This window comes from Hyla sarda, chromosome 8 (assembly GCF_029499605.1).
Source record: "Hyla sarda isolate aHylSar1 chromosome 8, aHylSar1.hap1, whole genome shotgun sequence".
In the NCBI taxonomy this organism is placed as follows: Eukaryota; Metazoa; Chordata; class Amphibia; order Anura; family Hylidae; genus Hyla; species Hyla sarda.
Window position 1 is genome coordinate 223,683,088 of NC_079196.1, and position 25,602 is coordinate 223,708,689.

The following is a 25,602-nucleotide window of genomic DNA, read 5'->3' on the forward strand; positions in this document are numbered from 1 at the left end:
ATTATCGCCAGTAATCAGCATTATCACCTGCAAAATCGTTAATCACCTGTGGGGTATTAAGGTTCACTTTACCCCTTGTTATGTTCCCCGAGGGGTCTAGTTTCCAAAATGGTATGCCATGTGTTTTTTTTTTTTTTGCTGTTCTGGCACCATAGGGGCTTCCTAAAGGTGACATGCCCCCCAAAAACCATTTGTCGCTCCTTCCCTTCTGAGCCCTCTACTGCGCCCGCCGAACAATTAACATAGACATATGAGGTATGTCCTTACTCGAGAGAAATTGGGTTTCAAATACCAGTAAAAATGTTCTCCTATTACCCCTTGCAAAAATTCAAAAATTGGGTCTACAAGAACATGCGAGTGTAAAAAATGAAGATTGTGAATTTTCTCCTTCACTTTGCTGCTATTCCTGTGAAACACCTAAAGGGTTAAAACCCTTACTGAACGTCATTTTGGAATGAAACAAGACTTCAGGGAGAAACCAGGATTTTCGGCGCTGACCAAAGAGAAGGTGAACGTCATTTTGAATACTTTGGATGGTGCACTTTTTATAATGAGTCATTTGTGGGGTATTTCTAATATGAAGACCCTTCAAATCCACTTCAAAACTGAACTGGTCACTGAAAAATTGTGAGTTTGAAAACTTTGTGAAAAATTAGAAAATTGCTGCTGAACTTTGAAGCCCTCTGGTGTATTCCAAAAGTAAAAACTCATAAATTTTATGATGCAAATATAAAGTAGATATATTGTATTTGTGAACAAAAATTATTTGGAATATCCATTTTTCTTACAAGCAGAGAGCTTCAAAGTTAGAAAAATGCTAAATTTTAAATTTTTTCCTCAAATTTTGGAATTTTTCACCAAGAAAGGATGCAATTTACCACAAAAAAATTATCACTATGTTAAAATAGAATATGTCACGAAAAAACAATCTCGGAATCAGAAAGATATGTAAAAGCATTCCAGAGTTATTAATGTTTAAAGTGACAGTGGTCAGATGTTCAAAAAACGCTCTGGTCCTAAGGTGTAAAATGGCCTGGTCCTTAAGGGGTTAAATAGAAAACATGTGTGCAGTAAGGAGGATTGGGTACAGTAGGCCTTTTAGTAGATATTGGGAATCCCAGCAGCAGAGCCCCTAGTGGTTGTGCATTTATCACCATCATCAAAAATGGGATTGTGGTTGACTTGGTTCTGATATCCTATAAATCCTTCTCCTATAATCCTACTAACTACTTTATTTTTCTTAAGTTTTGACTTGTGCCAGGTCTGCCTTGGAAGTCTTTGCTCCAACTTCCCAAATAGCAGAGCTGAGAAGTAACGTCATGATACCCTGTAAATTCAAGGTGACTGGTCAAATAAACCTTCAGTATCTTGCCATCGTGTGGGAATTTCAGGGGTCTGCTATAGTGAAGTACGACAACAAAGGTCTTGAAATCAAAACTAAGAGGTATATTAATGAAGACAATGTTAAAAACGGAGTTGCAGATTTATACATCAATGACACATCTGTCGACGACGTTGGATCTTATAAGTGTACAGTAATCTACACCCCTGATAGCATTCAGAAGGCTGTTACTCTTACAGTATATGGTAAGTTTACCACAATGTCTAACAAACTCTAAACAATTGCATAAAACAGTCACCACCTCAGAGTGATACACCCAGGGGTCAAGTCCTTGGAGAAAAAAGGGAACTCAAGATTTCCACTCAAGGGCTGGTCCTGATAATGGGAACAGTGTTCCTGCTGTGGAAAAAGTGCAGGAACTTAAGCCCTGGATAAACCATTCACTTCTGCTTAGCTATGTTAGGCTAGGTTCACACGGCCGTTGTCCCCCGTCTAGATTTTCTCTGTTATTGCCTCCTAAACGGACCATTCTACTAACTGATGCAAAGGGATGCTATTTAGTGGCATTCGTTGGCAACAGTTTTTTATCCGTTAGTATCAGCCATCTACAGACTCCTGCAGCTGGGACTACTACTACTACTCCAATCATGGAACAGACTCCTTTTCTGATGGGCGTAGTGGTTCCCCTGCGGGAGTCTGCAGGCGGATAGAAGGCTAGATTTGTGCTTGTACTACTAACCCCCATCATGGAACAAAGTCTGTTCCATGTTGGGGGTAGTAGTACAGGGGCTGAGGGATTGATCGCACTGAGTCTCACTTCTGAGACCCGATGCGATCAGAAATGATTAACCAGGGGAGCGGGCGGCATGCTCCGCGAGTGTTTTACTTTCATTTTCAAATACTGGGCCGGGAGCCAGGGAAGCATTGCGCTGTGTTCTCCGGCTGCCCTGATGTGCTGCAGACCATATGTATAGAAGCGCTGCAGGGTGACAAGATCTATAGGTAGCGCAGGGGGGCAATATACATAGAAAAAATACTGCATGCAATGTGTTTTCCCCATAAAATAAAAACGGAACAGGAAGCAAACGGGTGATAAAGGATTATTAAAAAAAATCCCATTAACATCGGTGGGATTATTTTACAGCCGTTTGCAACCCGTTTGAAAAATGATCAAATGGATTGCAGAACGGGCATGAATTTATAGGGGCAGACCGCTGTGTGAACGAGCCCTTAGCAGTATGACCCTATACCTTCCAATACTGATTATGGTGTTTACAGTGTTGTGATCTTTTATTTATTTGTGTTTTTTTTGTTGTTTTTTTTTAACCTTACAGCTCGCCCGGCCATCTCAGTTTTTGAGAAAATTAATATAGACAGTGACCAAGACAAGATCTTGTGCTCTGTGACTGGATTTTACCCTGAACAGATCACCGTGGAGTTGATAAAAGACGGGACGGTCGCTAGCGGCTCTGTTAGGTCTCATCTCAGGAATGATGATCAAACCTTCTCCATTAATAGCACAGCCATATTACCATCCTCAGAGAAACCAAAATCCTTGTCATGTAGAGTCCACCATGAAACTCTCACCACACCCATCCAAAAAGATCTCCGGCTCGTGTATAATGGTGAGTAGGTTGTAACACAATCTTGTTGTTTTGCTTTAAAAAAAAAAAAAAACATTTTACTTCAACTCTTTTACTTTCAAAGCAATTGTCACTTTTTTTGACAAAACACAAATAAAAATTGAATTGTAAAATAAAAAAGGATTTGATACTATTGATTTTTGTATTCAAAAATTTTTATTACATTTTTTCAACATAAGTCACTGGAATAATATCACATTGTAAACAGTGAAGACAGTGTATAAATCAACATCAGTATATAAAGCATCATAACCATATGATTTTTTTTAAATAAACACCTTCGTTCGACTTTGCATCAAAGTTTGACGTTCTGTAAGAAATGCATAAAAATTCACATTTGCGACTAAAAGCTTTATCTCAGCAGAGCTGAAGATCCACTACTTCTTCTACAATTTAAGGGAATGTGTCAGCTTTATATGATGCTCAGAGCTGTAGACATGGGCAGATAGCTGATAGGGATATAAAACAAATAATACCTGTCTCTTAGTAGATGGCTGTTTGCAAAATTATGTTTCTCTATCGGCTCCATTGGGGGACACAGACCGTGGGTGTATGCTGCTATCTCTAGGAGGTATGACACTATGGCAACAAAGAAGTCGGCTCCTCCCAGCAGGATATACCCGCCTCCAGACCCTGAGCTAATCAGTTTAAGCTTAGTGTCTGAAGGAGGTGGGCATGGTCTGGAATTCTCCAGACCAGGTCTTCTGTGTTATTATTTTCCTAGTTAGGGAATGTGTTAGTTTTTTTATTCCATTTTCTTTCGTGTTTTCAGGTGGGGACTCAGGAACTGCGGCTGTTTCCCCATTGCGAGTAAGGGGGCACAAACATTGCGTTTACGCGCTGGTCACCCCCTCTCGCCAACGGTCAGCGCCTGGGTTTGTACCTCATGGGTCTGGGTCACCCTATCTACATGCTCGCCTCGCTGGCACATGGTAGCCCGGCATGATGCAGGTAATAAAAGCTGGCTGAAGACTTCATAGGAAGACTTCATGAGGTAAATTCTTCTGACTAAGGTGAGTATATTTCCCTTTCTCCTTAGGTGCAGATTTGCAACAGCTAGAGACCCTCAGTTTTTGGCCCACTTTTCTCATGGGTCTAATGGGGCCGGCCTGGACAGGGGGTCCTTTATTACTGGGGTGAGCAGTGGCAGTTTGGATGGGGCACAACTTTCTACACTTTATTCATATATATATGTGTGTGTGTGGAACGACTGTGTGTGTGCTTTTTACATTGAAGCAGCTGACAGCCGCGGCGTTCTTCTATGTGGGCGCTCTGAGCGCCGGCTTACTTTCACTTTCAGCAGCGGCTGTTGCCGGCGGTGTCTAGTCCGCTCAATTCCCCGCGAGCGCACATGCATTTGCATGTGCACTCGGGGCAAGGAGCGGGCGCCATTACGGACTTCTTGTTAATGCTTCGGCGGCCCGGTGCGCTTTAGCTCCGCCCATCCAGGGCCGCCGAAGCTTCTCTGGGCTTGAACTGTCCACCAATCAGCGCTGTGCGCGCGATTATGTTGGCAGGAGCCTATCAGCGGTGCCCCTGCTCCTAACACGCCCTTCCCTTGCTATTGGCTGGCATTTCTCCTCTTTGACAGCCTGCAGACCACCACCGGTTCGAGTCCCGGGGTGGGACAGAGTGTTACAGTGCTGTGGTTTAATTTTTAAAATAGGTCCATTGTGGTCTATGGGGATCTCAAGGCATGTTAAACAGTAAGATAAGCAGACTGTATCAGCAGTGAAATGGAACACAGTCTTGGGTGAGAGAGGCCCAGAACGGCCTCCCTCTAAACAGTTAACTGGAGTGTTAGCCACTCCTTTAAACTGTTAATACTGTAACTCTAAACTGTCTGGTTCTGCTGAACCACTTGTTCTCCCTGCTCCACTGCTCCCCCAGACCCCCCTGCTACTCTACCCCGGTTGTTCTCCAGACCTGGTGGGTTTGGCCGCCCCTCCAGCCTGGGTTCCCTCCCTCTCCCAGTCTATATCCGACTTGGCTCAGGTCTCCCGTTATGTGGTGACTGCCTTGGAGAGGCCCTCCCTACACCAGCCCTCCGGAGGGTCCCGTTCTCCCCCTATTCTGACGCTCTCGCAGCATCATAGGGGTGTGTCATCTGACTCATCCCCCGAGTCTTCTGGCAGGCACGGGCGCTCCCCTCACAGGCATCGCCCCGTTACTCCGACCTGTAGCAAGCGTCGCTCCTCTAGAGGACGCTCCCATGGTCGCCGCTCTGGCTCTCCAGACCCGCGTACCAGGTCCTTCTCCCTCTCTCTTCCAGGGCCACCTCACACGTTCCCATTCACCTGGAGAACTTGTGGAAGAAGTTTCTGATTCGGCCTCCGACTCAGAGGACCACAAGGATGTGCCTAATGTGGTGTACTCATTGGTTGCGGCCATAAGAGACACCTTCCAGCTAAAGGACCCAGGAACTTCGGACGTGGTCCAGAAGTTTCCTTTCATCGTGCCCGACCTCTTCCAGGGCTGCCTCACCTTGTTCCCTTTCACCTGGAGAACTTGTGGATGAGGTTTCTGATTCGGCCTCCGACTCAGATGACCGCACGGATGTGCCTGATGTGGTTTACTCACTGGTTGCGGCCATAAGAGACACCTTCCATCTAAAGGACCCAGGAACTTTGGACGTGGCTCCAGAAGTCTCCTTTCTTTGTGCCCGACCAGCACTCAAGACTTTCAGCTCTCATGCTGAATTTTACACCCTGCTGGTATCCGCCTGAAGTCACCCTGACAAGAAGTTTCAGGAAACGAAGAAGCGCGGTATTCCTTTGCCAAGGACCTCATTGCTCGGTGGACCTCCTCTCCAACTGTGGATCCGCCGGTCTCCCGCCTCTCTAAGGCACCTACCCGGCCTTTGGCTGATGTGGCGGCCTTCAAGGATCCAGCGGACATGAAGGTGGATACTTTGGCAATCTCTGCCCTTGAGGCAGCAGGTTCTTCCTGCTTTTGCCTGGATGTCAAAGGCCCTTTTAGTATGGTCTTCCAACTCCGCCAGGGTAGTCTTCAAGATCCCTCCAGAGGATTTATTTAATCTAGCTTTCCGATGCTCCGCAGCCGGAGATTTTTTTCTGTGTTCTGCTTCCATGTGCAGCCACTGTGCTGCCTTTACCACAAGCTACCTGGTAGCCACCGTCCCTTCATGTGGCTTTAAGCCTGGAATGCGGATGCCATCTTCAGGAAGTGAGGCGACAGGTGGAAAAAGAGTTCTTTATTACCTCTGGTAAGACTCACAGAACCGCTTTCCGTCGTAAGTCCTCCTTCCGGTTCTGCGGACCTTTGGTACCAACAAAGGGTACCAACAAAGGGTCCAGCCAGGCGCCTTCATGGGAAGAGGGCTCCTCTTTCCGATTCCATTCCTCCCAGAGGTCGGCTATCCATTCCTGCCGTTTGGTGGCCCCATCAGGCACCTGTAGGCCTTCCTCGGCCTGAAGGGTCCCCCCCACCCTTCGACCTCTCTCGGGTGGTTGGTTGCCTCTTACCCGCTGGGATGCCTGGACAGGCAGCTTCAGGGGAATGTTTTTGAGGTTTATTCACAACCTCTCTGTAGTCTCCAAGAAAGGCGTTTCTGTTCGCCCAGTCTTGGTTCTCGAGTATCTCAGCCAGCATCTTGCGTTCCCATCCCGAATGGAGTCTCTCCGTTCGGTGCTGGCGTCCATGGTTCAAGGGGAGTTTTCGTTCCTGGGTGGACATCAGGATGCCTGCCTCCACATCTCATTGTTTCCCGGTCATCAGCGATACCTCCGCTCTGCAGTTCCGGATGGTCATTTTCTATTGTGGCTATCCATTTGGGTCTGGCCACTTCTCCGCGGACCTTTACCAAAGTCCTGGCGCCTGTGATAGCCTTTTTACGGACAAAAGTTGTTTCCGTGATTGCTTATTTGGACTACCTCCTGATCTGAGCTCCAGCCAGGACCCAGATCCTGGAGAGTTCTTAGTCTCAACCCCCAGACCTTGTCTCACTTCGGTTGGATGGTCATGTGGGACAAGCCCAACCTCTCTCCTGGGACTCCAGTTTAATGCGGCCTCTGCCCGCTTTCGACTCCGCCGACTCTTTTTAAGAGTCTGATGACTTCGGCTCCCTGCTCCAGTTTCCATTTGCTTTTGCATGGATGTCCTGGGTCGATTGGCGGCAGCCGTGGAGGCCGTGCCATTTGCCCAGTTTCATCACGACCTCTTCATCTGGTGATTTTCTTCCGGTGTGACAGGTCTCCATTGTCTCTCGGCCGCAAGATCGTTCTCTCTCGTCAGTCTTGTCGGTCCCTTCTATGGTGGCTTCGTTTTCCCCCTCATTTTTTTGGGGGGGAGGGTTCCTTCCTGTCCATCCCTGTCAGTCTGTCAGGCTGGGGAGGTGTTTTCAGGGACTGCCTGGTCTGGGGTCTTATCCCCCCCGAGAAGCTTTTTCCCTTCAACATTTTGGGGCCTAGGGCAATCCTTTCTTTGCTTGCTTCTTGGGAATTTCCCTCCTGGGCGGAACTCAGGTTTCCGATCATCTCAGTTATCTTCAGTCTGGCCGTCCCTGGGATGTGATCTTCTCGACCGGTCCTCAGTCGTCAAAGGCCACTGGTTTCTACATCCAGGGGTGTTTGCTGTGATCTGCAACCCCTGGTACGTCGTCATGGTCAGGCTCCTGAACTACTTAATGTTGCGCCTTCCCTATCGTCCAGACCTCCTATCTCAGGTCTCCTGTGCCACCCCTATTACCGTCTCTGCTTTGACGGCGTGGCGGTTGAGACCGCGGTTTTGAGAGCCGCGGTTTCTCTTCCCAGGTCATTCGCACCATGCTCAGGGCTCGTTAGTCATCCTCGGCAAAAGTTTACCACCGTACCTGGCGGTCTTATTTTAGTTGGTGTGAAGCTTAGGTCTTGTGTCCTGTTACCTTTTCGGTTTCCCGTCTTCTCTCTTTCTTGCAGTCGAGATTGGAACTGGGGTTGTCTCTCAGTTCCCTTAAGGGTCAGGTTTCTATTCCTTTCTATTCTTTTCCAGCATCCTCAAGCTTCTAATTCTCTTGTCCGGACCTTCCTTCAAGGAGTGGCGCATGCTGCCCCTCCTTATCGGTCACCTTCTCCCCCCTGGGACTTGAATCTGGTTCTGGGGGTACTCCAAGGTGAACCTTTTGAACTCCTTGGGGAGGTGTCCCTGAGCCTCCTTTCTTCGAAAGTGGCGTTTTCTTGTTGTTATCACCTCCATTTGGAGAGTGTCTGAATTGGCAGCTCTCTCCTGCCCTTCTCCATTTCTGGTGCTTCACCAGGACAAGGTTGTCTTCCGGCCAGATCCTTCCTTTTTGCCTAAGGTTGTTTCGGCCTTTCATCTCAATGAGGACATTGTTCTTCCGTCCTTTTGTCCGCTCCTTCTCATTCTAGGGAGCATTTACTCCACAAACTGGATGTGGTTGGGGCTGTTAGGTATTACCTCTCTATCTCTTCTTCGTTTCGTCAGTGCGATTCCTTTTTCGTCCTTACGGAAGGTCATTGTAAGGTACAACCTGCTTCCAAGGCTACCACTTCTCTGTGGATCCGGTCTGCCATTTCGGAAGCCTATCGCTGTAGGGGGAAGACTCCTCCCTTCAGGGTTTTGGCTCATTCTACCCATTTCTGTTGGGGCATCCTGGGCTCTCCAGAACAAGCCTCGGCCTCGCAGATTGCAAGGCGGCTACTTGGTCGTCTTTGCACACTTTCTCAAGGTTCTACCGGGTTCATACCTTCGCATCGGCTGATGCTAGTCTGGGTCGTAAACTGCTGCAGGCGGCAGTGGAACAGCCGTCTGCCTGACTGATTTTTTGCCCACCCAAGGGACGGCTTTGGTACATCCCACGGTCTGTGTCCCTCAATGGAGCCGATAGAGGAAAGGAGTTTTTTTAACACTTACCGTAAAATCTCTTTCTCGAAGGATCCATTGGGGGACACAGCTCCCGCCCCTTTTGGGTTTCTCTTTGGTTCTCCGTCCGAGGGTGTTTTCAGTTATATCTTTTCTTCTGGTTCTTGGACAGTTAGTGTTTTTTCCTTGACCTGTCGGTCCTCTCCTATTGCTCTGGTACTAAAACTGATTAGCTCAGGGCCTGGAGGCGGGTATATCTTGCTGGGAGGAGCCGACTTCTTGGTTGCCATAGTGTCATACCTCCTAGAGACAGCAGCATACACCCACGGTCTGTGTCCCCCAATGGATCCTTCGAGAGATTTTACGGTAAGTGTTAAAAAAATCTCCTTTTTTCTTATTAGTGTCATTATTGGTGTCATAGAGGATGTACTGAGCTGCATCATGCACTTCTGCTCCCACCCCTCCTTGCCCTGTGTGATAGACGTACAGGGTTTGTTTTTCAGCACTGAGCTTTGTGCATCAGTCATGCAGAGCAGGCAAGGGTGAAGGAGGGAGGAGGCATATATGCTTCAGCTCAACACAGCCTCTACTTGTGCTTAGAAGGAAAATATAATTTTATAACTTTGCAGTGATCTTCTAAGAGACAGGTATCATTTGTTTCATCTACCTTTCAGCTATTTGTCCAGTTCTGCAGCTTAGCATGATATAGAGCTGACAGATTTCCTTAAAAGCTCAACATTAGTAAAATTCGTACATACCACTTGTCTAAAAATATCTGTAATACAAACACAGAAATTGTCAGATCCTCTTATTTAGCACTTATATTCTTGCACCATTCTTAGGAAAAAGGTTTCCTAAATGTCACATTAAAGAGCATGTATACTCCTTTTGGTAAGAGGGGTTAATAGGATTGCTATTATTTAGAACAATCAGTAAGTAAATAGACCTCCTTACAAGTACATAAGCCACTTAGTTTTATAGCTGTTGTACATATTGCATACAGCAATGCAGTTATCGAATTACAAATACATGTTTTGACCCTATGGAATTAAAGGGAACCAATCATGTGATTTTACTATATATAACACATGGCAACGTGTTATATAAAATAAAAGAACGGTGATGTGGGCTGTCAATCGTGCCAAGGGGACGTTATTACAGCCGAGAAGGCCGGGACTAGGTAAGTATAGCTCCTCTCCCAGGGGACTACTTGGGGGGACGGTGGGGGAGACTTTTAACCTTATATCCTCACCATCCCTGCAGGGGTTGCTGAGGATGAAGATTTTACTATATATATATATATATATATATATATGTATGTATGTATATATATATATATATATATATATATAAAGCATTGTCATGCATTCTATATAGTAAAATCACATAATTGGTTCCCCTTTAATTTAAGGGCCACCCAAAATAACCAGGAACTATAAGATACCAATAGTTAAGAGGAAACACCTAAAGCATCTCCGTTGGTGAATTAGATAAAACATGGCAAAGAAACGTAAAAATGGGAAAATAAAAGCTTCGAGAAGTGAGGAGATAGGAAGGATTAACACGGGGCTGTCTATGGAGTCCATTTTTTCTCCATTATTGTAGACCCATAGCACATTGAAGAGAGGATCTACTCCTATATTCTCTCTATTGGCAACATGAACCGAAACACCCTCAATGGCCCTGATTTACTAAGAGTGTTGTGTAGGTTTCTTTGTGGCTTTTAATACCATACAATTTTTTTCCACGGTATTTACTAAGGTTTCCCTACATTTTCCACTTTCCCTACATTTTGCTTTTTTTTTTTTTACACACGCTCTGATATGTAGGGTTTTCCTCAGCTAAAATCCACAACATTTTCTGTGGAAACCTTAGTAAATATGTTTTTTTTTTTGTGTGAAAATGTCGTGACCACGCCCCCTTTCACAACAGACACACCCCTTTTTCTGGTTTTCATAGTAAAACGGAGAGTTAGTTGGGTTTCTTCAATTCTGGTGCAGACAGAATTTCTGGCACAGTGCGCCAAACTCTGCCGCACAACCAGACAATAGTGTTGAGCGGCATAGGCCATATTCGAATTCGCGAATATTCGCGAATATATGGACGAATATTTGTCATATATTCGCGAATATTCGCATATTCGTTATATTCTCGTTTTATTTTCGCTTATGCGAACATTCGCGTATGCGAAAATTAACGTATGTGAATATTAGCACATACAAAATTAGCATATGCGAATTTACGCACGCCAGTCTCACATAGTAGCATTAGAGCCTTCTTTACACCACACAAGCTGAAAGCAGAGAGGGGTGATCACTGTGATGTGTACTGTGAAAAAAAAAAAAAAAGAATATTCGTAATTACGAATATATAGCGCTATATTCGCGAAATTCGCGAATTCGCGAATATGTGATATTCGCGAATAATATTCGAATTGCGAATATTCGTGAGCAACACTACCAGACAACACATGTTGGGTTTGCAATAGTAAATGAGGGCCATTGAGTGTTTTCAGTATTTAGTTTTCATGCCTTAATCCCACCCATGTTTGTGAAGTTGTGCAGACAGAGTCATCCTGCATCTGAGATCAGCATCATGATGGCTTTATAGAGTTACATAGCTTGTACTTGTACTCTGCCTCTGTATATGTTGCATTCAGTGACATGTAGGTCTGGTTTGCTAATGCAAAGAATAGTTATAAAATAATAACAATTAAAATGCTGGAGATCATATGTATTAACTATATGTCTTATCTCCCCCAGAGGCTGACAATGATCAGACTGGTCTGGTGGTGGGCGTCATTGCTGGAGTCATATTAATTGTGTTATTGGTCATTGCTGCAGTTTTATACAAGAAGAAATCAGGTATGTTACATTGAGTTCTTGATAAATGTAAAGTTACTTTTAAAAGATGAGTATGAAGTTGTTCACATGAATAGTTCAATATTGTGTGTGGTCTGTTATGCTTTCATTACCTCTATTGCTTTATAATAGGCGATAGACTATGAACAGTTAAATAGTTCCTGGCCTTGCAGCTGCTTTGATATATAACCCTTGCCCTACTTCTAGCAGCAGAAGCAGATATGCTAATAGCAATGTATTATAGGATGTTAGTTTAAGCGGTTCTCTAATATAGATAGTAAAGTTACAGTAGTGAGGAATGAAACGTTAACTTTCTTAAGAAAATTGACTACTTAAAGGGGTAGTCCAGGCGGGCTGTCGGGGCTCCGTACAGGAGATCGCGGGGGGCCCCAGCGGTCGGACCCCCCGCGATCTGCAACTTATCCCCTATCCTTAGGATAGGGGATAAGTTGTTCACCACTGGGTCACCACTGGACTACTCCTTTAACCTCTAATAACCTCTAGAGTCAAGGGGGGGGGGGGGTATATATAAAAACTTGTGTGCCAGTTTTCTGACATTAAAAAGTTATGTTTTAGTCACTTTTGCACTCCCTCTATTAAAGGGGTGTGGCTTCAGTATAAAACAGGGGTGGTTATTGGGGTTGTCCAGGGGCAGAAAAAATATGATGTTAATAAAAGGTGCTTAGCATGGGTGCTAAGTCACTAATATTGCATTCGGGGGAAACCACACTCGTGCGCAATGACCAATAGCTTTAGGATGTTGCCTTGACATTTTCAGGCTGTGCAGTGAGTGAAAATAAGAGTCAGGGACTAAAGCAGGTAACACCCCTTTCTCCCCAGACAACCCCTTTAAGTATTGAAGGAGTTCTCCAGCATAGGTGATTTTAGTACGTACCTGGCAGACAGTAATGGACATGCTTAGGAAGGATCTGCACTTGTCTTGGGGATAAATTGCTATGTTGTGAGATTACCATAACACTGTGGCTAGCTTTTTGTGAACTGGTATTTCCTGTTTGAGTTTTCTTCTTGGCCTACAAATCCCATAATTCCATTTTCCTCCCTCCCACACATCAGCCACCTAACCCATTGAAACATAAATGAGCGGCATCCATTCAAAAGACCTGTGGTTTTCAATCAGGGTGCCTCCAGCTGTTGCAATAGTTGCAGATTGATCTCTCTCCCACCAAGCGATCCCTCCACCCACTGAAGTAGACAGGCTCCCTGTCATCAGCTGACTAGTGATGTTAGGTTTCAGCCACATTGTAACCTGGGAAAAACAGTCATTTCGTATGCTGTTAAAAATTAATATTGAGGTGAAAATCACTTAAGAATTGTGAGAAAACCGTCACACACAGGTACAGACACTATATTATGGACTACACTAACTTTACAGCCCATGTAGCATAGTGAGATAAAAAAATAATATCCTGGGATACCCCTTTAACATTCACAATACAGAAAAAATTGTATTAAAAAAATTAGCAAATTCCAAAGGATAGGGGATAAGATGTTAGATCGCCGCGGTCCCGCAGCTGGTGAGCCCCGGGATCTCCGCTGCGGCACTGTGCTATCATTACAACACAGAGCGAGATCGCTCTGCACATAATGACGGGCAATACAGGAGCCGGAGCATCGTTACGTCACGGCTCCGCCCCCTCGTGACGTCACTGTCCGCCCCTTTCAATACAAGTCTATCGGAGGGGGCGTGGCGGTCATCACGCCCCCTCCCATAGACCTGCATTAAGGGGACGGGCCGTGATGTCACGAGGGGGCGTGATGTCCCCTGTATCGCCCATCATTACGCACAGAGCGAACTCGCTCTGTGCAGTAATGAAAGCGGGGTGCCGCAGCCGGGATCCCGGGGCTCACCAGCAGCGGGACCGCGGCGATCTGACATCTTATCCCCTATCCTTTGGATAGGGGATAAGATGTCTAGGGGCGGAGTACCCCTTTAAGTGTTGGCATTACAATGCAGTTAAAATTGGCTTAAATGAGAAACTGCAGGCTGACAAAATGGAGGGAAAAAATTCCAAATGATAAATTCCCTCCCATAGTTTCCATAGTAAGGCTAAAGTGTACTTGTCATTTAAATACTTAAAAAAAAAAAACGTATATAGAGAAATGCACCTGGCATTGTACCGATATTTTATAACCTGTTCCCATTAACTGGCATATTGGACCAAGGAACAACAGTCTCTGTGTCTCAACTACTGGTGGTGCTCACCCGCAGCCATAGTTTTATAGCATAGCACAATAAATCCAAACAAAAAGAAAGCGTGGCACTGATCAATCTGTAAGTAAGACACAGTACACATGAGGTGACAGACAGTGCAGGGGCATATCAAGGTAAAGGCACAGCACATCTTCCAGACTTAAAGGGGTACTCTGCTGCCCCAGCATTTGGAACATTTTGTTCCAAACGCTTAGAGCGGGTGGCGGGGACCACACCTCTTCATGATGTTACGCCATGCCCCCTCAATGCAAGTCTATGGGAGGGGGCGTGACTGTAGTCAAGCCCCCTCCCATAGACTTGCATTGAGGAGGCGGGGCAAGACATCATGAGGGGGCGTGGTCGTGATGTCACGACCCCAGCCGCCGGCACCCAGCATTCTAAATGTACGCCGGGTCCTGCACAGAGATCCTATCCTTTGGATAGGGGATAAGATGTCTAGGGGCGGTGTACCCCTTTAACACTGGAAGAAGAAAAGTACAGATTGGTGAGTGCCACCATGTTCTAGAGATATATCAAAAGTTTTTAAAGGTCAGGGTCTGAATGACCGATAACTAGAACGAGTGTGGAGAGAAGCGCGTGGCTGAGTGCTTCTCTCCCCACTCTATTGTATAGGACTGAGATAGTCCCATAGACTTGTATTAGTATCATGTAGTTTACAGCCAGGAGAGAATACGCTTACCATGCATTTCTCTTGGCTCAATCTAGTGATTGGTCAGGGTCTGAACATTTAGATGGTATTACTTGCAAGCCTGTAATTTTGTTGTTCACCAGGTGTTCTTGATGCACAGTGGGCCACTAAGGGCATGAAGGGACAATTTGCAAATCCCAGCATCTGTAGTGTTGGAAGTGAACTTGTAAATTATTTCGGTTCCATAATATTGTATGCCATTGGCCTGAACGTACACTTAAATTAATTTTCACATTCAGTAGTCCTGTATAATTAAAGTACTAATGTTCTAAACAGGAACCCCGGAAGTTCTAGTGTCTAAAATTCATGGCACCAAAATGATCGATGGGGAGAAGACCACCCTGTATTGTATGGCACGTAACTGTTCTCAGGAGACCCAGGTGAGATGGATGACACGAAACAAAGATGGCACTACATGTGAGATCACAGAGGAGAGGTCAGGGGATAAGGAAGAAGAACAACCTTTGATGTCCAGGGAGTACAAGGTTTTAACTGAGAAGGTGGCAAGCCAAAAGAAGAGATCTCTTCATGACATTAATACTAAACTGACCTTCATCCCGTCACTATCCAGACATCTGGGGTCAACTGTGATCTGCAAATTTATTACCAATAAGAAATCTGAAGAGGAAACCCATGAGATCAAAGAGATTTATGGTGAGATATTTAAGAAATAAGTGACTCATTGCTTTTTAAAGCTGATGTTATGATGATTTTGAAGCATATACACATAAATCACAAGACTTCAGAGTAAAAGAAGAAGAAGTAAGAAGTACATTTTTTTAATCTAATTTCAGACAACTATAATACAGACACGTATTGGAATCCATATTACAACTACAGACACCTCTCCCCTCACTCCATATTGTTCCTGAACCATACTTAGATCATCATTAAACCCTCCACATGACCACACACATAGAACATATATGTACGTGGAGATATTTACCAGCTGTATCCTGTATCCTTTGGTTATAATGATCTTTACAATTATAGTAACATGTTTGGTCAGTATAAATCTTAAAGGCTAATTACTTAAATATATTGATTTTGTTTTCTGCAGCTAAACCTCAGTTCCCGGAGCCGATACAATTCACCATTAGCAGCCAAGGAGATGTCCAGCTGTCAGCCAGTTTACACAAGTTTTATCCCCAACCATTACCGATCAGCTGGATGTCCAGGAGAGGTCAGTCACAAGAAAAAATTGTATCTGAAGAAGAATTCCTGAAGAATCCTGATGGCACATATAACCTCACAAGTAAATGCACTGTTTCTGGAGAGCTCTTCAAGGACCCGACACATAAAGTCATTGTTACTTGGAAACATGAATCCATGGACAACTCTCAATCCAGGGAACTCTCTGCAAAAGGTAAAAGCTCATCACTCCCCAGTCCATTACTGTCCCTGATATCATTCCCAACTGCTATTAGTGTTAAAGAAACCCCCAAAACTTAGCCACCACTTCGCTTCAAGTTTTGTTTGAACATTTCCCTCTTAAGTGGCCACCATGGCAGTGGATTATCGTGGGATCCCTGTTTATTTTTCGTGGGATCTCAGCCAGTCAGTAATACCAACACAGGGGACATGAAGACTGATGGAATTAGTCACTTAAAGAGGTTCTCTGTTACTAGACATCTGCCACCTCCCATAGGCATGAAGCCCCTCTCTTGCCATTGACCAGCATTTCTCCCCTCTCTGACTGAACTAGAGCGGAGTTTTCCTCACAGCAGCTGCCCTGGGGACACAGACTTGGGTGAGATGGTTCTTTTTTGTACTATGTCCTTGCCCAGAACTGTTCCGCCCTCTCAACAGAACTGGAGTGTTAGTTGCTCATTACGTCTGTACCAGCTGTAACTCAAAAATGCCAGGTTCTGCTGAACCCACTTGTTCTGCCTGCTCCACTGCTCCCCCAGACCCCCCTGCTGTTTCTCCCCCGGATGCTCTTTCAGACCCGGTGGGTTCGGCCGCCCCTCCAGCCTGGGTTTCTTCTCTCTCCCAGTATATGTCTGACTTGGCTTAAGTCTCCCGCTCGGTGGCTGAGGCCTCCCGTGACGTGTCTGCCTTGGAGAGGTCCGCCCTGTGCCGGCCCTCTAGAGGGACCCGCTTCCCTTCTCCCCATGCTTCACGCTCTCACAAGCGTGCTAGGGGCGCCTCTTTTGACTCTCCCATTGGTCACAAACATCGCTCCCGTGGTCGCCTCTCCAGAGCCGTGTACCCGGTCGGTGTCTCCCTCTTCCAGAGCTGCCTCCACTCGTTCATGCACTCCTGGCGAACTTGCGGACGAGGCTTCCGAATCGGCATCTGGCTCAGAGGACCACTCGGATACAGCTGACATGGTGAACTCATTGGTTGCGGCCATAAGAGACACCTTTCACCTAGAGGACCCAGGAACTTCGGACGTGGCTCCTGAAGTATCCTTTCATCAAGCCAGACCGGCACCCCAGATGTTCAGCTCTCACGTTGAATTTGACACCCTTCTGGAATCTGCCTGGAGGCATCCTGACAAGAGGTTTCCGGGAACAAAGAAGGTGCAAGAGCGGTATCCTTTCGCCAAGGACCTGGTCTCAAAGGTGACTTCCCCTCTTTCGGTGGATCCACCAGTTTCCCGCCTCTCTAAGGCTACTACGCTGCCGCTGGCATATGCGGTTGCCTTCAAGGATCCGGCAGACAAGAAGTTAGAGTCCTTGGCAAAGTATGCCTCTGAAGCAGCGGGCTCGTCCCTGCTTCCCACCTTCGCTTCTGCCTGGGTGTCTAAAGCCCTTTCAGTTTGGTGTTCCAACTCCGTCAGGGTATTCTTTCAGGATCCCCCCCCGGAGGATCTGTCTGCACTAGCTCTCCAATGCTCAAAAGCTGGAGACTTTCTGTGTTCAGCTTCCATGCAGTCAGCCCGCTGTGCTGCCTTTGCCGTTGGTAACCTAGCGGCCCTCCGTCGCTCCATGTGGCTTAAGGCTTGGGATGCGGATGCGGCCTCCAAGAAGTCTCTCACCCAGCTTCCATTTGCCGATTCCCATCTTTTTGGCAAGCACCTTGATGAGGTTATCTCAGAGGCGACAGGGGGCAAGAGTTCCTTATTACCTCAAAATAAGGCTTGCACTACTTCCCATAGGAAGTCCTCCTCTTTCCGGTCCTTTCGGACTTTTGGTACCAATAAAGGGTCTGGGCAGGCACCTTTGCGGGACAAGAAGGTTCCCTCATTCCTGGCACACCCTCTTGGAAGTCGGACAACAACCGTTCCGGCCTTTTTGCTGCCAAATCGGGCAACCGCAAGCCCACTTCCGCATGAAGGGACGCCCCCACCCGCAGATTTTTCTCAGGTGGGAGGTCGCCTGTTGTTTTTTCGAGACATCTGGACTGCGCACATTCAGGACTCCTGGGTCAGGGACGTGGTGTCCAACAGATACCGCATCGAATTTGCCTCCCTTCCGAGGGATCGATTTTTTTTCAGTCCCGGGCCCCCCGGACTCCTTCACTAGCGAAGAAGTTTCGGGAGGCTCTCCAGTCCCTTCTTATCCAAGGAGTCATTGTCCCCATTCCTTCTAGGGAATGCTTTTGGGGTTTCTATACCAATCTTTTCGTGGTCCCCAAGAAAGGCGCTTCTGTGCTTGGATCTCAAGCGTCTCAACCAATATCTTCTCATCCGCCATTTCCGAATGGAATCCCTTCGTTCGGTAGTGGCGTCCATGGAACAGGGGGAGTTTATTTCACTCGCAGCTCGACGGCCATGGCCGAGGTGACGAAGATCCTCCTCTGGGCGTAACACAAGGTTCCAGCCATTTCGGCGATTCACATTCCGGGTGTGCTCAACTGGGAAGCAGACTTCCTCAGACGGTCCTCAGCCGACCCCAGTGAGTGGTCCCTGCATCCGGAGGTCTTCGCACAGATCTGAGCCCCCCGGCGGCATTCCGTACATGGACCTCTTCGCGTCTCGACACAATCGGAAGACTCCTCCATTTGTGTTGAAGTCCCGGGACCCCCTGGCCCTAGCCGTGGATGCCCTAGTAATTCCCTGGGCAGGCTTTGCCCTTCCCTATCTGTTTCCTCCCCTTCCTCTCGTTCCCAGGGTCCTGAGGAAGCTCATAGCGGAGGGCGTCCCCGCCATTCTAGTGGCTCCAGACTGGCCCCGAAGGGTGTGGTATGCCGACGTGGTCAGGCTCCTGGACGACGTGCTGTTACGCCTTCCACTTCGCCCGGACCTACTGTCTCAGGGTCCCCTTTGCCAGCCCAATTTACTGTCGCTGCATTTGACGGCATGGCGGTTGAGACCGCGGTTTTAAGGGCCCGCGGTTTTTCTTCACAAGTGATTCGCACCATGCTCAGGGCCCGCAAGCCCTCCTCTGCAAAAATTTTTCACCGTACCTAGAGGTCTTATTTTCGTTGGTGCGAATCTCTGGCCTTTTCTCCTGTTACCTTTTTCCTTTCCCCGTCTTCTCTCCTTTTTGCAGTCAGGGTTGGAACAGGAGCTGGCTCTCAGCTCCCTTAAGGGTAAGGTTTCGGCTCTTTCTATTCTTTTCCAGTGTCCTCTGGCATCCAATTCTCATGTCCGGACCTTCCTTCAAGGTGTGGCACATGCTTCCCCTCCTTATCGGTCCCCTTCTCTCCCTTGGGACTTGAACCTCGTTCTGGGTGCCCTCCAGGGCACTCCTTTTGAACCTCTTAGGGAGGTTTCCCTTCGCCTCCTTTCTTGGAAAGTCGCGTTTCTCATAGCTATCACCTCCATTAGGAGAGTATCTGAAATGGCAGCTCTCTCCTGCCGTTCTCCTTTTCTGGTGATTCACCAGGACAATGCTGTTTTCCGGCCAGACCCTTCCTTTTTGCCTAATGTCGTTTAGGCTTTTCATCTCCAAGAAGACATTGTCCTTCTGTCCTATTGTCCCTCTCCTTCTCATCCCAGGGAGCGTTTACTCCACAAACTGGATGTGGTGCGGGCTGTTCGGACCTACCTCTCTGTCACCTCTTCCTTTCGTCAGTGCGATTCCTTTTTCGTCCTTACGGAAGGTCGTCGTAAGGGACAACCTGCTTCCAAGGCCACCATTTCTCGGTGGATCCGATCTGCCATTTCAGAAGCTTATCGCTGCAAGGGGAAAATCCCTCCCTTCAGGGTTTTGGCTCATTCCACTCGTTCTGTTGGGGCATCCTGGGTTCTCTAGAACAAGGCCTCGGCCTCGCAGATCTGTAAAGCAGCTACCTGGTCGTCTTTGCACACTTTCTCAAGGTTCTACCGGTTCATACCTTCGCATCGGCTGATGCTGGTCTGGGTCGTAAAGTTCTGCAGGCGGCGGTGGTTCAGCCGTATGCCTGACCGATTTTCTACCCACCCAAGGGACAGCTTTGGTACGTCCCATGGTCTGTGTCCCCCAATGGAGCACATAGAGAAAAGGAGATTTTATATGCTTACCGTAAAATCTCTTTCCCGGAGGATCCATTGGGGGACACAGCTCCCACACTTTTCTGGTGTTCCTCTTTGGTTATCTGTCCGAGGGTGTGTTCAGTTAAGTTTTTCTTCTGGTTCTCAGACAGTTCATGGTTTTTCCTTAATCTGTCGGTCTTCTCCTATTGCTCTGGGACTAAAACTGATTAGCTCAGTGACCTGGAGGCGGGTATATCCTGCTGGGAGGAGTGACTTTTCTGTTGCCATAGTGTCAAGCCTCGTAGTGACAGCAGCATATACCCATGGTCTGTGTCCCCCAATGGATCCTCCGTGAAAGAGATTTTACGTTAAGCATAAAAAATCTAATTTTATCCTGGGTTTTCCTGCTTAACACTACTAATGGGAAAAACAGTAGTAGTGTCCTGACCATCCAGGGCAGTGTTCCCTCAACCTGTGGCCCTTCAACTGTTGCAAAACTACAACTTCCATAGTGGCATAATGGGAGTTATAGTTTTTTAACACCTGGATAGCCAGATCTTCAGTAACACTGGTCTATGGTATTGTGGTTTTTGTTGTGACTTACAAGATCGTGTAAATGGACCATATTTGATAGCAAATTAATAGACCCAATAAAATCTCAAAGTTCAAATCTCTACTAGTATCCAAAGGATAGGGGATAAGATGTCTGATTGCGTGACGTCACACGGGGGTGGAGTCGTGACGTCCCAATACTCCGGCCCCGTAGTCGTGAGGCTTCATGGAGCGATCATCGCTTCCTGCTGCTGAGACAGGTGGGTGCTGCATAAGAGATTGCGGAGGTCCCCAGCAGCGGGACCCCCGTGATCAGACATCATATCCTTTGTATAGATGATAAGATGTCTTAGGGTTGGAATACCCCTTTAAAGGCACTGCTCTTTTTTTTTTTTCCCCATTTTTTTTAGCACAACAGTCATCATACTAATCTCTATTCATTTTTTATATCTCTTGCAGATATCCCTTGGCCTCCCCAAATAGGAGACTATATAGAAAGTGTTATCCAGGGGGATGATATTCTTTTCAGGTGCTCAGTGTCAAATTATTTTCCTGACGCATTGACTGTGAAGTGGTTTGAGAAGAAGAAAAATTGTCCAGATTTAATAGAAATTTCAGAGAAATCTGAGAAATATACAATTCCAAAAATTATATCAAACAGAACGGACAAGAAAACCTTCACTGCAACATCTTGTCTGTCTCTAAAGAAATCACACTGGACGGAGAAAGATGTAGGGATTCTATGTAGAGTGGATCACCCCAGCTTAGAAAGACCGATTGAGGCCAAGACCACAACCATGCAGAACCGAGACACTGGTAAGTCTTTTTTATGGTATGATGAGATTTCAGTTATTATAATCATAAAGACTGCATCCAGCAAATAAACATAATATTGTATGCAAAAAAAAAAGTATGCTTTTTTTTTTTTTTTAAATAAATAATTTAATAATTTTTATTTTTCAAATATAACAGGGGAACAAGGAGTTCAAGTATGAAATTAATAGAAAGAACATCAAGTGCACAAAGAGAAAGTATAAAACAGAGAAAATAAAATCTATGCACATTAGTACAGCTGGATAAATAGAATTCACACAATGTAAAGATTTTTTTTATTTTTAACAGGAAATTTGATCTGTAAAGTTTGTTGTGTTTTCTTTTTTTTCTTGGAGGAAATTTAAGCTAACCAAAAGAATATAAAAATAGCCAATTCCATTTATTTTCCTATTTCACAGAGGTCCAAGTGTTTTTTGTGAACAACATCCAGGGCCCCCAGAAGTGGTATGATGGGGAGAAGGTGGTCTTGTACTCTGGAGCTTCATACTGTACACAGAACACCCAGGTGATTTGGACAGTGACAGGAAAAGATGGGACTGAACAAGAAATATGTGAGGATTCGGGAGGTTTGGGTATGAGAAAAGATGGCGGCCAGTGTCCTGGTTATGTGGCTCATAGAGAGAGAACAGAAGAGTCGGATACACCGGGCCTCATGGATCTCACCAGTTGTCTCAGCTTCACACCTTCTGTTTCTAAACACAAAAATATCACAATAAGCTGCAGAGTCACCTGTGATGGGAGAGAAAAGAAAAAGACATTTCAGCAGAAACAGCTTTATGGTGAGAAATATTATATACTAGGAACGGAAGTAATTCTGATGTGTACATATTATAAAGTGACAATGGGTATGAAGGCCAATATGAAGTAGCAGAATGGTTTATGCCCCTGTGGTTTAGTATATGAACAGTAAGAATAGGGCTACATGGTGACTTGTGCAATATAAAGACTGCAGTGTGGCATTAGATTTTTGGTCAAAAGTTGCACGTTGTTCACAACTTTGCCAGCATAGACCTGTTTAGATTTCTCGTCGGTTCTTTTTTTTTTTTTCCTCCAAATTGAGACGGTTATAAGTTGTGATACAGCAAATCACACAAATATTTTGGCCATGTAATTTTGTATGATTTGTTGTCGAGTAATCCTAGCCTGTGTTTTACTTTTCACTTTGCAACTTATTTGTAATTGTGTCTTGTTTTACATAGGAATTAAAGGGAAAATTAATTGATTGCCTATAGACAGGATAGGCCATCAATAGCTATCGGCAGGGTGCTGACACCCTGTACCCCTGTTGATCAGCTAATCTGCACAGCTGGGGCACCTAATTGTAAACAATGTACAGATCTGATCTTTTTTTGTGCCGTTAGGGCACAGCACAGGTCTCAATCTTTTCAATTTGGGCTGAACTGCAGTAATGTATGGAGCCGATGCCATACATTTTTCTCATTCAGGTGCTGTGGCAGTACAGAACAGTTGATAGGTGGGGGTACAGGGTGTTGGCACCATGTTGATTAGCTGGTGATAGCCCACCCTGTTCATAGGCCATCAACACATTTTCCCTGTAAACCCCCTTTAAAGGGTGGAAACCACTTTTTTTTTTTTTTTTTTTTTTTAAATCAACTGGTGCCGGAAAGTTATACACAACTTTCTGTGGAGCATACAGCAGCTGATAAGTACTAAAAGGATTAAGATTTTTAAATAAGTTGATGTAATTTACAAATCTGTTTAACTTTTAGGCACCAGTTAATTTAAAAAAAAATTGTTTTCCGCTGGAGTACGCCTTTAAATTCTTCAGTAAATTTTAAGTGAAGTTTTGGGTCTATTCACACATACAGTATTTGATGCGCAGCATTTTAAGCTGCAGATTTGAAGCCGTGTTCAGTCAATTAGTTTACATTGAAATCTGCAGCAAAAAATCTGCAGCTCTAAATTGGTTATCCAGGAATAGAAAAACAGAGCAATTTTTTTTCAAAAACAGCTCCATTTTGTCCCCAGGTTGTGTCTGATATTACAACTTGGCTCCATTCACTTCAATGGAACTGAGCTGCACCCAACCTGGAGACAGACAGGGAGAGGTTTTTGAAAGAAATTAGCTCTTTTGTGCTATTCATAGATAAACCCTTTAAATATTTTGCAGATTTTATTTATATTTGATTCATTTCTTATAAAAAAAAATTTGGGAAACATTTTTTAGGGTGCTGCATAAGGGGTCTAAGATCAGAAATCTTTTGTTACGTTGACTTTTACTTTTGTTATGTTGTTATATTAACTTTTATTTTAACACAGTTTTTAAGACAATTTAGTCAGGTTAGTGATTAAAAAGAGAAGTGGAAGGAAAAGCACTGCTTCTTCAGAGGCCAGAAAAGGTGAAAGCAAAATAAACATGTGATCCAGGCAAAGTGCTGCTCTATAAAATCACTGCATGGTCATATAGGCGCAGACACTGCCAGTTCCCAGTAACTGGTCTGGAGCTCATCTGTTGCTCTTGGTAGTAGAGTGAGAAGACGTAGGTCATAGATAACTAAGGCAATGTTCACACAAAGGGAATTCTGGATGGATGTCTGCATCTAATTCTGCATTTGTTTTCTGCATAAATTTACAGTTAATACACTTTAATGTGATTCCGCTGTCCAATTCACACAGTAGAATTTCCAAAATGGTCTTTCCACTGCAGAAATTCTGCTTTCCGCATAAAGAAAGGTCCTACTCTTAATTTGTGCGGAATTCTGATGTGGAATCCCATTGAAATCAATGGGGCTTATTTTCTCTGCCCAAATGCGGAATTGATGCAGATATTGTGCGGATTTCGTGCAGAATTTGTGTGGATTCCACATGTAATGTAACCAAAGCAATGAAAGAAAAGCCCCATTTTTCATACTCAGAGAATTAATGCGGAATTTCCACATGAATTCCGCATATATGCAGAAAGATGTGGAATTCCGCGACCACATCCTTTGGCTGTAATTCTGCATCTTTATGGGGAAATTCTGATGTGTGAACGAAGCCTAAAGGAGAAGGATGAAGGGTCTCTTGTTGCATGTCTATGTGGTGGCCCAGTACAGGAGGTGTTGCCCTGTGCTCCTGCTGTCCTGTCAGGCAGCCTCCTTTTCAGTGTACCCAAGGCCCCCTGCACTTGTTTCCCCATTGTAAATATGTTTTACCATGTAAAGTGTTATAAAATGTAATGCTGCTTTAAGAGTTATACCATGTGATATGTCATGTGATTGTTACCCAGGAGGTACCAGTGACCAGGTGATCTTAAGAGTGACCTATGGGCTCCCTGCTAGTCTCCCCCATATAATCCCTGGGTGGAGCTTCTCTCTCTTGGCTCTTAGCTCTTGCTTCCTGCTGAGGTCCAGTGCAGTCGCCTAGTGTGTGTGTACAGAGTGTTGGAGACCTCAAAGTCAAGTACTACAGCCAAAGTCATAAAGCTAAAGTCACAGCTTTATGAGTCAAGTCAAGTCAGTCTCTGTCATCTGTGAAGTCAACGTGGTCTGCATTCAATTGTCCAGTCCTACTACAAGTCCCAGCAAGCCCTTAAGGTCTCTGCGTTATTGGTCACCTCCTAGGACCCTGGCTGAACTGTATAGACTTTACCATCTGTCTACCCTCAGTAAAGCTACCATTGTCCGTAACTTGGCATCGGAGTCTTTATTACCCCTGTGCCTAGTCCAGGATCCAGCGTATACCTTCTGGTGGTTATAGGCTAATCCACGCCCTGGCGTCAAGAATACAAGGGGTAAATGCCATCTGCCCCTAGGGTAACAACATGTGCCCTGCACCACACACCCCGCCACCATGTGTACATCCATCACCCAGAGAACTATGTACATTTCTCCAACCTCCTTCAGATGCCTGAACCTCATAATTTGGAAACGTTTCCCCTCTGTCTGTTTGCTCATTTATCCTTATAGTGACGTCCATTGTGTGAATATAGATATTATTAATGCATGTTATTAAAATAGATTTTTCACTTTTGAATAATTTTGCATTGTTTTGCAGTAAAACCCAAAGTACTGAACCCCGTAAAATTATCCTTGACTGATTCGGGTGAGGTCCTATGCGCATTACATATAGAGGAATTTTATCCTTCTGATATCCAGATAAAATGGAACGAAAATCCAAGTTCAGATCAAACAGTTAAGAATACTAATGGCACATACAGCGTACAGAGCGAATATAAACTTCCTGGAAGCTTTTTCAAAGACCCACAGTCCATGGTGATGGTTTCCTGGAACCACGAGTCCATGGACGGCTGGGAGTGGAGGAAGATCTGTGCGGTGGATAAAGG

At 45.4% G+C, this 25,602-nt stretch overlaps 1 protein-coding gene across 2 annotated transcripts in view; it reads left to right on the forward strand.

The window, feature by feature from the left end:
* LOC130283840 (uncharacterized) overlaps positions 1–25,602 on the forward strand; it is a 119,201-nt gene that overhangs the window by 14,538 nt on the left and 79,061 nt on the right. For both annotated transcript variants that reach the window (XM_056533411.1, XM_056533413.1), the window contains exons 2-9: positions 1,246–1,587; positions 2,677–2,967; positions 11,568–11,669; positions 14,864–15,241; positions 15,648–15,953; positions 20,943–21,299; positions 21,716–22,096; positions 25,314–25,601. In XM_056533411.1, coding sequence (XP_056389386.1) covers positions 1,246–1,587; positions 2,677–2,967; positions 11,568–11,669; positions 14,864–15,241; positions 15,648–15,953; positions 20,943–21,299; positions 21,716–22,096; positions 25,314–25,601 — 2,445 coding nt within the window. The remainder of the gene's footprint in view (positions 1–1,245; positions 1,588–2,676; positions 2,968–11,567; positions 11,670–14,863; positions 15,242–15,647; positions 15,954–20,942; positions 21,300–21,715; positions 22,097–25,313; position 25,602) is intronic.